A 17,814-nucleotide genomic window follows, 5' to 3' on the forward strand; every position below is an offset into this window, starting at 1 on the left:
TAAAAAAAAAAAAAAAAAATAGTAACGTAAATGTCTCCACTGTCACTTTTGATCAAATTAATGCATCCTTGCTGAATAAATCAAGTCTTCTGACCCCAAACTTTTGAACGGTAGTGTATATAATTAGACGTATTATGTATTAATGTATATAACATATATATCATCAAAAGATAAATGATTCACGGACTGACCAAAGCAGAAGTGGCTATTTAAAGCCCAAAAGAAGAATTAACTTCCTCTCCCACAGACTGCTATTGCTTCATCTTCCTCCCATTGTGCTATTGAAATGTTTTTAGGTTGTTTTTAAGTGTCTTGTTTTATTCAATGAGAATAAAGCCGATGCCCTGTTCCTGTCAAGCTAAGACTGACAGACGCACCTGGACACAATGCAACCTGAGTGCCTAAAATCAATGTGTCTTCTCTTCAACAGCTGGGCCCAAATGTGTCAGCTGAATACTAATATCTCCAGATTGTCATTCCCTGTGAAACGCGTGCGAGCGGCCTGCTTGCATAGACTCTGTTACATAATTAATGCAGTGTGCCTTCTCATTCAGGCATGTTCACTGTGTCAGTCTTGGCTATGTGTTTTATATTCCGTTTTATCTTGTATTTCAAGCTGGCCTATCTCATTCGCTTTCTTTCATTCTTTTGTCTTTCTCTTCTGTCTCTCACTCTCTTCGCCCATGTCTGCGTCTTTCTCCTGCGTGTTCTCCTTTCTTTTAACCGACTCCCTCATTATTTCCCACGTGCCCCTTCAGCCTCTCTCCTTTCACATTCTATCTTTTCAGGGAGACTGCACACAGTCTGACTGCTTGTTAACGTCCCATTCATCTTTATTTTTCAGAGTTGATTTACCTTCGCATATAAAGACGGTTGGGAAAGTGCTACCTGTAACGGAAGAACCGCCTCCCATCATATCGTCATTGCTCGGCATGACAGGAGCTGGCAGCCAATAGGAGGAGCCCTGCTGGCTCACCTGATGCTTATAGTGCCGCCGAGGTGCGTCGAAAACCCAGGTCCAGGTGCACTATAGCCATGCAAGTCGGTAACCGTCTGGCCTCTCACCAGGGACGCCACACCCCGATTTGTTTTCACATCCCTCCCTTTTTATTAGTATTTCAGTAGTCTCCACATGCCCAAAAACAGCAGCTCTCGCCAGCCATCGCAAAACGCTGTGTAGTAGAGCAAAAGTGACAGGCGGATCGGCACTGCAGCTGAAATGGCAGCAGACCTTGCCTTGAATCGCAGCCAGGCGGTGGGGAGGGGACATATGTGATTGCTCATCTATATGCTGCGAAAGCTTACCTTAAAGAAAGCATGAGTCATGCAGTGAGCAGAGACTCAGCAGTGGGGCGTATTCCTCAGTGAAAACCCTAAGATCACAAACAAGAGGAAAAACAGCATAGACGAATGTCAGACTCGAGTTGAGTCAAAAGAAGTTAGTGGGTCATTGGCGATGGCAGGCACCCGGTTGTGCCAGAGGGGTGGGTGGGATTGCGAAAGGCACAATGTGGGCAGTGTTGCTGTGGCTGAAGTTAATTGGATTTCCCTGGTGCCCACTCCTGGCCACATGCAGGGCCGTGACATTAAATGCCCTTATCCATGACAGAAGAATAAGACAGAGTACAGAGAAAGGTACTCGTCTTAAGAAGCCCTACTGTCGGTCCCCAGTCACCTCTCGTGCTCTTTCACAATTCCAGCTCAACTGGGGCAGTGCTGGACTGCAGGGGTGAGCAGCTTGGATTTATGCTATAAAAAGTGGCTGCAGAAAGTATTAGGACACTTGAATCACACTTAAAAGATATGAATTTTTGTTCAAGAATATTAAAATAGTTATCTGCAAGTTACTACTTTTCTAAACCACTTTTTTCAGTTTTTCTCAAAAAGTTTGTTGTCAGTGAGATTAGGGTTTTGAGAACTTTGCATTTATTAAAGAATTCTGTAACAATTTATCAAGGTTTCCACAAAAACATTAATGTTTACAACGCTTGATATTAATAATAAATGTTTCATGGGCATCATATCAGCATGATTTCTAAAGAATCATGTGACACTAAACACTGGAATAATGGCTGCTGAAAATTCAGCTTTGCCATCACAGGAATAAATTCTGAAATATATTAAAATAGAAAACTAAACTATAATAATATTTATCACTGTTACTGTTCGCACTGTGATAATGATCAAATAAATGCAGCATTGGTGAGCATAGCATACTTTTTTTCAAAAACCATCATCTTACCCACCCCAAACTTAGAGAATGAAGTTAGCTCCCATTATTACATTTTTTGTTGTTCCCATCTACACATTTTTAATTCTGGTTTTCTGTATGTCACAACAGAGTAGCATTCTGCAGGATCAAGAGCAAAGCCTATGAGAGAAGCTCGACATGGGAGCTAATGATTCTGAGATTAAATGAGACATCTATCACCAATGAGAATCATGCAAGTGACAGCTCAGATTAGGATGGAGACATATTAGAACTTTTGCGATGTTAATGTGACAGAAATAATGAGCAAGGCTGCATATTATCCTTTAACATGGGAAGACAAAAAGGGTCTGAGCCCCTGCTGCGATGTTTAGCTCATTTGATTGTGTTGATCGCCAGTCTTGCAGTGCAGCAGCCCACTCTTTAATGGATAGTGCACGAGAGCAGGGGAGCATCATTAAAAAACCCATTTTGAGGCCTCCTTGTCTCCCATTAAACTTAACAGCCAGCCTCCCCCATTAGTTTTTATCCTCTTTTTAAGGGGTTGGGGGCAAGAGCCCTAAAACCATGAAGGTTAATTGGCTACCCAGAGGATAGAGTGATTGAGTTCAATCTCCACTTTTTGGAAGCCTTGAAAACCGACCATAGGGGCGGCATGCAGGAAAACAAAGTCTGTTGCAGTGGCACACTCAGAATGCACACCACATTTTTTTCCTCTGAGGAAAACGGCTGCTTAAGCTCTGGGGAGAGCTGACCGCTTTGAAAGGAAAAAAGGAGGGTATTTGCACGTAAAAGGTTTGCTGAGGTTTTCCGCGTTGTGAAGCTGACTTTATACAGAGATTAAGCCTTTGGGCAAGGTGGGGAAGCTCCCAGGGTTTGTGGCCGTAACTGATCTCACTCACCAGTTCCTGTCTTTAATCTTTCAACAATAGTTGATAATCTGCCCATCTGAAGTCATTTCTATGCAGGAGGAAACTAAACTGAATTTTAACCCACTGAGATCATCTGCAATGGGCTGAGGGAGGATGCAGTGAGGACAGAAGGATGAAGGGGTGAGGAGATGAAGGCATGCCTGTGAACTCTGTCAGTCATTGCCTGTTTGATGATACGTGTGCGTATGCGTATCAGCCCATCATTTCATGTTTACACCAGGGCAAATGAATATACATCAGAGTGGCAGGATACAGAAAGGCCAGCTGCCCAGGGTTTTAACCTTTTCGTAATGGCTGTAATTACCTCAGACGAGCAGGAGGCGTCATTTTACTGTTGCGATTCAGGATGAGTCGTAATACGGGAGAAATGGAATGCCATAATGGGCTGTATGAAGACAAAACCGGAAATATAGCAGGGAAAGGTAATGGTGTAGAGCTTCTCTGCACTCAGATGCATGCTGTGTTATTATAAAGGAGGTTAAAAGAGAAATTCTCGCACTGCTGCAGTGACAGAGCAGCCGGTTCTCCCTTGTATTTTCCCTCTATCTTTTTCTCCTCTTTTTTTTTCTCTCTCTCATTCACTCACACCCCCCTCTCTCTTTTCTACCCAGCTGCAGTGATAAATGTCTCTTTGTATTCTGGACAGAAAACTGCCGGGTACAATGTACTTGTCAGAAGACAGCTGATTTTTTTCTTCCTTCACCGCTTCAGAGTTTATTCGTAATCTTTCCTTGAGTGTGCGAACACTGGCGATCCAAGAAACAAAATGCAGTACACAATTGACATCTACTAAACTAAATAATGTGTGCAGCAGATTACCGTGTTTGTATAAGCGTGGACGTGTTTTGTGAGTGCGGTTTGCTCTTTTAATCAGTGCGCATTTCGGTGGACACGTGTTTAGTTTTTGTCCGTGAGTGTGGATCAGGAATGTCGAGTTTTAGTGAAGCGAGCTGAGCTAATCTAATGGGAGTTAATGGAGTTGAGTGGGGCTTGCTGTGGGTGCTGTGGGCTTCATGCCAGCAGGGATCTCATCCTACCGTCTATTAAACTGCCTGCCCACCGATCGCGGCTCACTTTTTGGCAGCACTCGCCACACAGTCCAATCCAATCCCCGTCAAACAAAGAGCGGCTGTGAGGATGAGGGTCTGGTTCAGCTCGGCATCGGCATTGATGAGATTTCGCTGATTGGATAAATTTCCTAGTTCTCTGTGTGTGATCTGAAATTTACGTGACCCCTACAGGGCTCCAAAAAAAAATAATATATATATATATATATATGTATTTTTCTTCTGCTGGCCCTGCCAATATTTCCACTGACCCCAAAACAAAATAATGATTTTTTTTTTTTTTTTAAATTTGCAACAACCTGGATATGTCTACATTGTAATATAACTGCATAAATTCATAAACACACTTTTGCTGGAAACGATGGGATGAAAAACAACATTTTACTGATTTAAAAAAAAAAAAAACGTTTTCAAAAAAATCTTTGGAAATTTGACAAACTTTTTTCTAACCAAAATCTGTGTTAGCAATCTATGGATAACATTATCTTGACAACATATCAGCAGAATATCGAAGCCCATTTCCACCACTTAAATAAGTAAATAAAATAAAATCATGGTTTGTTAAATCGTAACTAACTATCATATGTCAATTATGAGTGTAAATTAAGACAAATAAATTCTGACATCAGTTTTTTTTTTTGCCATGATTATAACTTTTTGCCAATTTTGTTTTATCTCAATTTGGACTCATATTTCTGTCTTGTATCATAATTATGATTTGTCATTATTGACTTCGTATCTCATAATTTTAACTTTGTTATAATTTTTGCTTTTTATCTCATAATCAAACGTGTCATAATTTTGACTTAGTATGTCAGAATTTCAACTTCAAAATGGTAGTTTCCAAAAGGGCTTACATAGCATAATTTTCTAACAACAGTGCAGAATAAATCACTGAAAACCAAATGGATGGATGGATGTAAATGATCATTGAATGTAAACTACTCGGTGGCAGGGCAGCACTTATCCGAAAGGGCAAGTGACAATTCTGTCAACTGACCCAGAAATCTCTCACACTGACCAGCGAACCATCCTAATTGTTGAGTAATGCTCTGCTCTACCTGGGTAGAAGAATCAAGGGCGGGATACAAGAAATGCTTACTTGGAGACCTGGGCTCCCCAGTAGCAGTTGTTACAATGAGCCCATTACGCATGGAGAGGGTGCAAGAGCCCTCCATTGAGATGGACTTTGTCTCACCTCACTATTAGTAATGTTCCGGTTAGAGCACAGCTGGGGATGCGGTGTGGTTAGCTTCATTTTACCTTCTGCACCCTAGAGGATGCTTTGCCCCTGGGCTTTGTTACTTGTGGATTTTCATGAGTGCGAGAGAGAGAATGTAATGTGGGTTTGGATGAGGGCCACGAGTCAGGAAAGGCCAGGAGGGTACGGAGCAGATGGACATGAGGATGAAAGGTGGGTGGGCAAGAAATCCAGGGTAGTTAAAGACAACTCTCCAAAAACACAGATCAATCAGGAGAGCGCAATTTGGCACACTGCAGACAGCGTGGCGCCGCATTTCAGCTGACCTATCTGTCTCTCCAGCTTAAACCCTCACTCAATGCTTTTTCTTTTTTACAATCTCTCTCTCATTAACCCTTAGACGCACGCTTTTTCATTTCTCCTTCCTTTCTGTCTCCCAAATTGACTTGAGATTGAAGAGCAGCGGTTCTTTCTCACCGTGACTATCAAACAGAACATTACCTTGCCTTAATCTTCTCCTCTATGTTGAGCACGAGGCCAATCTCCCAGCATTCCTATCTGTGCAAAATTGCACCGTTACATACGTGTTCAACAAACAATTGGGATTCAGCCTGTTTTCTGAGGAGATTATTAACACGCAGCCACAAGCGTTGGTCCTGAATAAGCAATGAAATCCTGAGCCCTCTTTTCCTCACCTTCCCGCTCTCTTTCTCACTTTCCGTGAATCAAAGCCAGGATTGTCTGGAAAATGAGCTGTCAACCGAGGGTTCGCAATGAGATACATCAGCCTCATTGCCAACCCTAGAAATAATGAACCGCTCCTTTTTTTCCCCCTCTGATGTTCAATAAGCTACCCATAACAAGTGCAGAAAGATAAGAAGCCCCCTCTTGAGCTGATTAAACCCCATTCCGAGTATTCAGAAGCAGGGTTTTGGAGACTGGGGGTTCAAGGCAGAGCAGTGCTATTCAGAGTTATGTGATTGTATGAGATGTTTTTATGTTTTGAGAGGAAGGCACACCTTCAAAGAGAACGACCTCAAGGCCTACCTGCCAGAGTACAGCGTGAAAGCTCTGAATAAAAACACGATTAATTTCCTCATTTTTACACACTGTTGTGAAGGTAATCGCTGCAGAGCTAAACTCCAACACCTTGCAGTAATAGTCTTGACACCTTATAGAGAGAAAAATGCTTGAATGCAGGAAAATAAACAGCACGTTTAAGAGGGCGTTTACACAGGCACTCTGTCTGTGCTGTTTTTTTAATCGCTAGTCTATTTTACACTGTTGGACCTGGCCAATATACACGTTCTGTTCAAATCCATTGTGCTCTGCCTAGCTTTTTTTTTTAACACAAGAATACATCACACGCTGCCAGTGTTTTTTTTTTTTATATAATTTTCTTTCTTTTTCTTGTCTTGGTCCTTTAATTGTAGTAACTGAAAATAACAAATGGAAAAATAAACCAAATATTCAAACATTTTATATGTTTATTTACATTTAAAGGGGTCATATGATGCGATTTCAATTTTTCCTTTCTCTTTGGAGTGTCACAAGCTCTTGATGCATAAAGAAGATCTGTAAAGTTGCAAAGACTAAAGTCTCAAATCCAAAGAGATATTCTTTCTTTAAGTTAAGAGTCAACCACGCCTACCTAAATAAATGCCTCGTTTAAAATGGGCTTTATTGTTTTTGTCTCGTCGCTCCGGCCGGCACAAGGCATCACAATATGGCAAGAGGTGTAACATTTCCGTCACACGCTTGAGGTATTTGGCCAATCGCAACGCACTGGATAGCTGGCCAATCAGAGCACACCTCGCTTTTCAGACCGATGAGCTTTGTAAAAATCGACGCGTTTCAGAAAGGCGGGGCATAGAGAAGAAACAATAATGTACAGTATGTGGAAAATAATGTGTTTTTAACCTTAAACCGCATAAACACATTTCATTACACTAAATACACAAAATAATGTTCTTTTTAGCAACATAATATGACCCCTTTAAATGTTAAGACTGGATTATTTGAAACAACAGTATTCCTTCTATATTTTTTCTTATTCAAATTCTTTGACAGTTAATTGTTAATACAGTGTTATTTTTTGTAATGTTTTTGTCAACAGTATGTTTTCATTGAAATTGTTTAATTATCATGATTCACATTTTTCATCTCATCCCTTCAAAACCCTTTCTTCTCAAACATTCTTAGTTCCACCAATAGTTTTTTTAGGGGAAGTCAGCTGTCATGATGCACCCTTGAGGCTGCAGTTCAGAGTCGAGAGAAAACCGCACAAAAACTGTCAAAGACATCATTTCACTTGTTCTCTACCCTGCTTACCTGACTCTGAGTCTTCTCGCTGTCTTTCTCTGTTCCTGTTTTTATTTTGACATCTGTCAGCATTTACATTAGGCGATCATAGGCCAAAAAAAAAATTTCACCTAAAAGTTTAGGGTGAGACTGCAGAACAAAAACTGTTATTTATACTTGTCAATTCCTTTAATATGAGGAAAACTGGCTGGGAAGTTGAGCAGTACGGGCATGTATACATATCTTGCCAATAGCGGATTAAAGAGAACGAAAGGGTGACTGAGGGGGAGGGGTTTGGAATAGGTGCGTGGGGGGGTCCATGGGGGGTGATTGAGACAAAAAGCGAAACTCTTTTATCAATTTCATCAAAATCAATTAGAAGCCGGAGTCTGCTGATGGGCCACTGGGTGGTGGAGGGATGTGAAATCCCGGGGCATGGGAGGAGATACAAGCCCACGGGGACAGAGGAATTGATGAATAAAAGACTCCCGGGGTCGGGGACACTCTGAGTGGAACATGCTGGAACTCAGCAGCTGCAAATTGAGCTGCCAAAGTTCCTCAGTCTCCTCGGGGGGTGGGAAAAAAGAGAGAGGAGAAGAAGAGCTTAATGGTAACTGTCATTTTGTCTGGTGGGACTGGGAACTCTACAAATAGCCTTCAACCAGACCTCTGGCCTAGAACAAACAAAATCAACAGTCGGTCCTTGAGATTCAGAGATTCGTTTGGGCCTGTAAATGCTCTTGAAGGGATGCGGAAAGTAAATGCACAAATATTTTTCATGTTTATATGCTATTTATATCAGGCACCATCATCCTCAAGAGTCTTTTGCTAGTAAACTGATGTATAATTCAACGCAGGGAGGCTTTAAATGGTTACACCGTAACACATTCATCACCGTTTCACTGAGCACTGTAGGTAATGCTGCCCTAATGCAATCATTAGTCTTGGCTCTTGACCACCACGGGGCTGCTACAGTAGCATTAGCACCGTCTCCCACGATTTCCTGTCAAGGACACGCCATCTCCCAATAAGTGCAATGTTTTGTGCCATAGAAGCCACTATAAATTGCCGTATTCTTGAAAGAAAAGGAGCACAAACTGCAGGAAAGAGACATAGTTCCTGGTAATAGAATAAAAGGCTATGAAGGAAGCACCCCTGAGGAAGTGTTTGTGTATTGTGTATTAAGAGACTACAGTCCTAAGAGGGCTTTTCCCCCCCGTTCTCACACTCCATCTCACAATGGAAAGAGAAATTGGGGAGGAGCCATTTTAAATCGGAGGTAACACTGTGTCCCTGGTGCAAACGTTACCTTTTCAAAGAGCTGCGTGAATCATAAACATTTACACTGCTCGGGAGCCTGGGGAACGAGACGGGAGGGAGCTTGCCATCCATCAACTTCCTGCCTCTGTTTGTTTCCAGGAAGAATGAGGGTGAAAAAAAACCCCATAAAAACAAAAGCAAAACGGGGCAACAAAGAAGAGTCTTTATATCCAGAGTCTCTGTTTATGTCCTTTGGCAATTGCAGTTTAAACTTGTTTCACTGTACTAGAACAGTAAAATGGTAGATCAGAGGTATTCCCACTATAACCGCTATATGCCTCAGTGTCCTGGTGAATGAGTGTCTGTTTCCTAGCTGCAGATGTAGATTTATGTTCATTATCAAAATCAGTAATATCTGTAAGTATTGTAGCAACCTCATTTTTATATGGTGAAATTTAATTATTCTGATTGTTTGAGTTTTTTAAAATTGTTTTATTAACCACTGGTCTTCCATAGCATACATTTAGATCATGATAAACACAGTTAAAACCACAAATATAGCACCTCAATACCATGGTAAAAATGTAATATGGTTTTTAGGTATTTGTATGAAAAACAGTAGGCTAGCTAGTCTAAATAAATTTAGTATAAATGCATAAACGCTATAGCTTAATCACAAACAAATACTGTAATTATATTCCATTATTCCTCCTTTAATACATTTAAAACATGTCTACATTAATAATATAAATTCGACAAAAATACCAACATTTCTGACACAATACCATGGTGCAGTTAGTGCTACTACAGTAAATCTATGGTAAATTATGGCAATTTGTAGATTAAAAAGTCTTCTAACTGTATCGTTGCGCACAGTGTTTCTCCTGTTTGTAAGCGCTGTTTCATCTGGCTGTAAACAGTTACTTGTGTTCTTCGCTGAATGCAAGCGCATCCCACTGGATCTCACAGCACCATTTGATCGAGACTCATCAGCGAGTGAACACATCTACTCTAATGAAGCTCGCGTTGCGCCGCCGTTTAAACTTTGATCCAAGTGGATAAACGGTCTGAGTGACTCGCTTCAAATGACTAGCGCTCTTTCGTTCCGCCTTTGCCTCATAAACATTATATCGAAAATGTATCGACCTCTTGTTATCGTTTATCGAGGAAATTTATATCGCACGATAATTATCCTTATTGATTTATCGCCCAGCCCTACCCAGGTGAAAAAGACGTAGTATTAAATGTATTAAAAATATACTTGAAATTCAAGTAGTATGTTTATAATACATTTGTATTCCCAACATGCTTATTTGAAGTGCAATAAAAATATACTGAATTGCATTTTAATATATTTCTAAAAAGTATACTAGAAGTACTTTTGTATTAAATATATGTTTAGTTATACATCTAAGAAATATGCTAAACAGAAGCATACTTTTAATGTATTTATAAAAAGTATACTAGAAATACTTTGGTAATAAATATATGCTTAGTTACACTTTTAAGGAATATGCTAAACACAAGCACACTATTAGTATATTTCTAAAAAGTATAGTAGATTAGAAGCTTTGCGATATTTAAAATATGTTGTTTAATATGTTGTTCAGTTTTACTTAAAAGGTTATGCTACTTTGGTTGATTAGGCTGTTGTTCATTACATGATACATTAATTGTAATAAGCTAGGTGTTTATAAATTTGTTCAAGCTTGACGCTTTTATTTTCTAATATATATTTCTGAAATTCCCACAAGGATTTCAACATCATATAATAATAAAAAATAAAAAAAACTTGCGTGTACTTGTGTTTAAATTCAAACAACACACTGACTAAACCTGATTGAACCATTGTCTGAGTGCAGAGACAAGCAAAGGAATAGTATATTTTCATGTTGTATCACCTCTGTTATAGAGATTTTTGAATCAGGCCTAAAAACGATGCTTCAAATATACTCCTAACTGTAGTTCATGAAGTATTAAAAGGACATTTTAAATGTATTTGAAAAAATACACTTAAATTGCACTAAATATACTTAAAGTGGTTCCAATTTAACACAATTTCAATATATTAAATATATTACAAATAGATTAAAATCAAACTTAAACATATCTTGAAATACACTTAATATACTTAAAGTTGTTTCAAAATAATACATTTAATATGCACTTAGTATAGTATAATTTAAATATAGTAAGTATGTCTGAAAAACCACAATTTAAATATATTTCTTTTTCACCTGGGTACTCATAGCTACCAGTAGGTCTGTCTTTGAAGGTAGAAGGTTTGTTAAAAATAAATTACCTTGCGAAGAAAATAGCAGATTTTTTTCGGGGACTGTCGCAACACATAAAACAACAGAGATTGTAATGGAGGATGAATGCCATTATATTTCTGGATATGTAAGGACAACGGTTAGTTCATTTCATATTTTTCAATAGTCTTTGGCACACATGTGGCTAAAGACATTTAAAGCATTCAAATGAGAGCTGTACATCCACTGCACTGCATTTCACTGGAGACAAAGGGCCTGTAGCTGCTGCAGAATAATATGATAGAAGACATGCCTCAAAATGACATTAGTATCTGATACTTGTCACCGTCTAATGGCTTTGGTTAAAACCGATGACTGTGACGTTGAAGTGCTTGCTCGTTTTGCTTATTTGCTATCCTTTATTTTCAATGTTTGCTTGCTCATGAGCAGATAAGAGCTTTGCTAATGATAAAAAGGCAGACCTGGAAAGGCTTCATCTACTTGTAACACTCTCTGTGTACATTTTTCTAATTGTGTCCAATTATGTGAGTGCCGAGCTGGAGGGTTTGTCAGAGTGCATTTTATGAGTCCTATATATGCATTTCTCTTACAGAGAGACATCTACAACATCTTAAACTGTAGTCATGAGACTCGCTAATCATTGTTCATTATACGTTGACAGGAAGTTGGCAGTGGAAGAAATGCAGAAAGATCTCCATCATGGAAACCCAGAGGCTTGTAAATCCTCTCAGTGGTTTCCATAGCTCAGACAACACGTGGACGCCGCGGCAAGCCTAACGATGCTCAAACAAATCTGCTGATGCATCTGACGCATTTACATATAAAATGTAAATGGGAGGAAGTTTCCTCTTCTCCGGTTGCCAGGTAGCCATACGTCTTGCAATTCATCTGGAGAACAAACCGGCTAATTAGCCTGCTGGAATTAGCCATAGAGCACACGATCTGGACCAAATGAGATCTTAATTGGTTCACCTGCCAATTCTACATATTTCAGGCTCATGCTTTACAGAGGGGGAAAAAAACACAATGAGGAGGAACAAGCTCAATTATTTTATAGCCGTTAACTCAGTCTTTTCTCTTCCTTAGCTCTCTTATTAGGCTCTTCTTCCCCAAGCAAGACGCTGAGATCTGTAAGCAGTACTATGAGTCAGACGCAGCCAGGCTTGATTTTGCACATCGCAGGCAAGCCACAATGCCTCATGTTCTTTAAACACCAATCTGAGAGACCGTCCTGCCGATTTTAATGACCTCGTCTCCCTCAGAAATGCTCTTTATTCTGCTCTCTTTCTATTCAGCAAATGTCAAGCTCTCATTGTAATTCAGAAAATTGGTTGACTAATTTCCGTCCGACAAGAATAGAGTTCTCGCTATTGACTATTAGCGGCCGCTGGAGGTGTTCCATTGTTCTAAATTACACAGATCAAAGGCTGATTGAGCATGACAACACAAAACAATCGGTGCAATAAAACCATCCGGAGCCCTCTTTCGCGCTTTGATTCTCTGTAGCGCTGCCACTCGTCGCTCTATAACTTTGTAGCGTTGAGTGGCAGTAGCTGAGAGTGAACATGACCTCCTACTGACTCCTGCCAACATACCGGATGTCTTTAAAGGCAGTTGAAAAAAAAGAAACATCAACATTAATTCCCTGCTAAATGATCCGCGTGAATTATGTATGAGGAGACTGCGTGATATGTAGATTTCCACCTTCAACCTTTGTCAGCCTAATTGCTGCCATTTAGGTCTGGATCTGAAGTGTTGCAGTCGACTGTAGACGTGGCTCACATCCGTCAATAATGTTCCCGGGCTCGTATCAAAGACACGCCAGGAAGAGAAGTGCTGCCTGTGCATTAGCAAGGCGCCTCAAGGCCAACTCTGCCTGCTTGATACTTTTTTTCTGGATGCTTTCAGCTAGTCGAGACCTTTCTGTCTTACCTTGGTCAGGTAGTTGCGAGTTGTTGGGGGGTACGTTCATATTCAGTACGTCGTTGACAGCTGTGTCGGCGTAGTGCCCTCTCTGAACGTCATGTTCGCTGTCGGTTTGGTCGCTCTCCTCGTGGCCACTGTCCTTCAGACTGTTTCCTTCCATGTCCTTGAATGTTGACGTGCTATAGCCAGGTGAAGTAGAAAAACGAGAGAGAAAGAAGGGAAGTGTTATTTAACTGTCAACTTTGGTTTCATCATTCTTTTAGTCTCTTCACCCAGTGCTACCTTTATTTAGCTCTTAGCCGCACAGATGGTAAAGCTGAAAAGAGGCGGCTTTTCTCACATTCTGATATGGTGGGGTAAAGGGTCAGGGGTGACTGGTCTATGGCCGTTCAGAGCTCTTATGTGTTGCTGTGGTCAAAGTTCATTTTATATAGACTATGTCAGAAAACTGTCTTGTATATCTGTTGGTTGTAGAAGCATCAAAGGGATAGTTTACCCAAAAACTCATAATTTAAGCACTCAGACATTCAAGACTCTATAATAACATTGTCTTGTATTTGTAACACAAAATGTGACTACTGAAAAATATCCTGGCTGTTCTATAACAAAAATGAATTGACTAAGGCTGTTGAGGTCCAAAAGAAAAAAAGAAAAGAAAAAAAAAGTATTTTACAAGTGGTCCATATGACTTTGTGGCTTTGTATGAGGAACAGACCAAAATGTAAGTCATGTGATGATAATGTAAGTAATTAATAACAGTGCTGACATATTTGATTCTCTGTTGTTTTTTTTCCTGACTCTGTGACATCTAATGGCTTCAGAATACTTTCAGTAAATGACTCACCTGACACCTGTACTACGTTTATGATATATTAAAAAATTCTATAAAATTCATCTTCTGGAATGACACGAGGGTGAGTAAATGATGGCAAAAATGTCATTTGTGGGTGAACAAAAAAGTATCTCTTTAAAACATTTTTTAATGTAAAATGTGACATCTTAAAAAAAAAACACAGACATTTTGTATTACACCACTGCATACAAGATGAGCTATCAATATTTTTCTGGAAAAGAAAGACTTTCACATTTTGACAAAAAGCTACAAATTTGATTTCATGGGGTTTTCAGTGTAAAAAATCAGGTCACTTCGTCTTTTCAAGGAGAACTTATTTTGGTCACATACATTTCTGGAAGTTTTTAAGTAGAGGTGTAACAGTTTGAGCAAACTGTGCTTTCCCTCTTTACCCTCATTCACTGACATAAAAGAGCGAGAGGAGGGAAAAAGCTGCCAATTGACAGTGGCAGTGGCAGTGCACAAGCCTAATTTCCCTTAATTTGATAGTTAGCCCAGTGGAACGCATTCTGCCTCTGAAGCAACAGTGAGGATCACAAACGCATGCGTACACATACACACACTGACATACATAGACAAAAGCATCTCTGTAGCCTCTTCTAAGGAGAAAGACGAGAGAGAGAGAGAGAGAAGGATTCCAGCAATGTAATTGCAATGGTGGTAGTGCAGCCTCTGATTTTATCAGTCTAATTGCACCTGTCCCAGTCTGTTCGCCCACAGGCTCCGGAGGGGATTTCTTTGTAATGTCGCAGAGCCAAACAGCCGACACTTGAATACTCTTTGTTTATGTAAACACAGGCAATGCTTTTTTCAGAAGATAAAATTGCTGTAATTGGTTTGAAAAATGCAGTACTGAGGTAAACTGCAATGTTTTTTGCTCCAGGTAAGAGAGGCATTGCGGTCCCGGTGCACATCTGTAGCAGCCGGGCCCCAGGCGGCCGAGGACCTTCATTAGGGATGCCTGCATGCCCATGCTCTGTGTCGGTCAATAGCCTCCTTTTAGGTGGACTGAGGAATGCTGGCCAAGTCCTGCCAGTACAAAGGATCTATTGTCCTTGCTCTTTTCTTCCACAATGCAAAATAAGGTTACCTTTTCCTTATCTCTTACATGGATGGTCTTACAAAGCCCTCCTTGTGTGTACTGAGGATGAATCCTCTGGAATTCCGGGATTTAAATTCTTGTAGATTTAGCTATCTGATTAACATCTACATGGATGTAGCTTAACCACCCAAACCTCTGCTCTGGGCTACAGCTTTAATATTCTCTAACATGTAATATGTATACAAGTTTTTGCAGGCATTTGATTAAATTATTCATACTGGGGAAGAAAGTAGAACTACCCGATGAGGATGTGCTTAATCACTTATAACACTGAATTATTAAAGCTTAACATTGGCCATTTATAAACATGTTGAGTATTAATATCTTGCCTACTGTATGTGGCCAAACCCTAAGACGGTTTATGAACCAAAAACGTATTTTTTAACAAAAATTTTTAATGACAAACGCCATCTTTTTGTGTGTGTGTGTGTGTGAGATAAGATGCTAATGTAAGTACAAATGTACCGTACTATAACCGTATGTCCATCCACTAAAACTAATATGCAAAAACGTCTCATTCTGAAATATCCAACATCACAAACCCGAAACAATAAAAACTTAGTCCATCTGATCAAGGTGAGAGAAAGCGGAATGTATAGTACATAAATTGTATTGTATTACACATGCAAATGGTGAACAACATAAAACAGAACATTTAACAGTTAAAAAAGGTACGATCTTGCCGCTTTAAGAATGCATCAAAATGAGTGAGATAAGTTAATATGATTGCTTTATAAAGACATACCTTTTAATTAGGTGTGCTCTGCTGTTTACATAACTGGAGTCAATGGAATAATTCTCCGTCTGGGGGAAAGAGACAGAATTAAAGAGAGAGAAAGAAAAAGAAAGAGAGAGAGAGAGAACAAAAATGAATTTAATTACGCAGCAAACAAAATAATGTCACCAGTAATTGCCTTTCAATAGAAATGTTATTTTACACAAAGACTTTAGCTGCCTGGGCTTTCAAAGGCAAACTCTCCCATTCTCTTTCTAAGCACATGTGTACTGTTCTGCTGCAGTGAGTCTGCTCCTGTCGTCACTCCTCCAGCCTCCCCCCACCCACAAAACCATCCTTAGTCAGACCACGCTCTTCAAAATGTCATTAAGCCAGATAGGGGAATAGAAGGAGGGGTTGGGGGTTAGAGAAGAAAGTTTCCTCTCTTCCAGTGCTGCTTTTCCTCACTCCACTTTTGAGGATGCTAATATAAACATATCAAAGCAATACATAAATGGAGGAAGGAAATTAAGAGTATGCCAGTGGATTTTTTAACTTCACAAATGCAGATGAAAAGGCCTCAATGATCTGCATACGATGACTCTTTGACCCACAATGAAAAAGAGACTTCAGAGTCTTTTGGAAAGCAGCGCTTTTTGAATAAATGACTAGAAGTACACAGTAGAACTGGGTGATATATATCAAGTATTCGTAGTATATTTGTGGTGGTATTACTAGTGTTATGAAATTAAGCAAAACAATGAATTATGCAGAGACTTTAATGCACTTTATATTTGGCCATTCAATTTTACAAACAGCATGACTAATTTCACAATCCTCTTTGTCTTTTGACTTGCAGGAATGAGAGCGCTAAGACAGACATGTTCTTAAGTCAATGGTCTAAACGTCGGTAAGTTCTATTAATTTCCATCAATCAGTTCAAATTTTCAATTGAATCAGAACTCTAGAACTCAGTGATTCACATATTTAGTGTTATTTGGTAAACAAATATATGAAGAGTTCAATTGCAGATAACAGGTAACGCCGTTTTTTAACAATTTTCAAAAATCATGTTTTTTCATTGTGCATTCCAATTAATCTCAATCAAACTGCAGTTGGGTTATAAGTAAAAATAACTTAAAAATACAGCATAATAAAACACAATGAAAACATGATAACGTAATAAAAAACATGGTTTTTGAAAAAAAAAAAAAAAAAAACGGAAAACTTGTCAATACATAGAAAAGATGGTATTGATTGTACCTTACCAATTCGAGCCGGAGTCTGATGATGAAACGGTTGAACTGGCTGATCGACAAGAGACTGATTCGCAAGCATGACTGGAGCAGGACGATTTTTTTGATAGACAATAACTTTATTTACTATGCACTGTCGGCTTCACAACTTTGCAGATAGTTTATGTTCACATACAGCTACATGACACACTGCATGAAAGGTAATATTCAAAAGGCATAATAGGGGAACTTTAAGTAAAGATCATGTTCCAAGAAGATATTTTGTAAATGTCCTACCGTAAATATATCAAAACTTAATTTTTTATTAGTAATATGCATTGCTAACAACTTCATTTGGACAACTTTAAAGGCGATTTTCTCAATATTTTGATTTTTTTGCACCCTCAGATTCCAGATTTTCAAATAGTTGTATCTCGGCCAAATATTGTCCTATCCTAACAAACCATACATCAATGGAAAGCTTATTTATTCAGCTTTCAGATGATGTATAAATCTCAATTAAAAAAAATCGACCCTTATGACTGGTTTTGTGGTCCAGGGTCACATATGTAAATAATTTGTGCTGTTTATGACTATTGCTCTATTGGTGCATCTAATTAAATATTATTAAATATTATTACTTACGTTAATTTGGTTTTGTAATTGTAATTTGTAATCTAACTGGCTAGTTAGATTGGCTAGATTCAACATGTAGGTATTTTCCATGGTGAGAAACCTGC

At 39.2% G+C, this 17,814-nt stretch overlaps 1 protein-coding gene across 4 annotated transcripts in view; it reads right to left on the bottom strand.

Annotated features, from left to right (window-relative positions):
- The window catches only part of pcdh19 (protocadherin 19), a 59,928-nt gene that overhangs the window by 9,279 nt on the left and 32,835 nt on the right, over positions 1–17,814 (bottom strand). For all 4 annotated transcript variants that reach the window (XM_016552482.1, XM_016552480.1, XM_016552481.1 and 1 more), the window contains exons 3-4: positions 15,870–15,928; positions 13,176–13,348 (exon numbers count right to left, since the gene is read on the bottom strand). In XM_016552482.1, the coding sequence (XP_016407968.1) occupies positions 13,176–13,348; positions 15,870–15,928 (232 nt within the window). The remainder of the gene's footprint in view (positions 1–13,175; positions 13,349–15,869; positions 15,929–17,814) is intronic.

Source organism: Sinocyclocheilus rhinocerous, unplaced genomic scaffold (assembly GCF_001515625.1).
Source record: "Sinocyclocheilus rhinocerous isolate Xijiao unplaced genomic scaffold, SAMN03320098_v1.1 scaffold584, whole genome shotgun sequence".
In the NCBI taxonomy this organism is placed as follows: Eukaryota; Metazoa; Chordata; class Actinopteri; order Cypriniformes; family Cyprinidae; genus Sinocyclocheilus; species Sinocyclocheilus rhinocerous.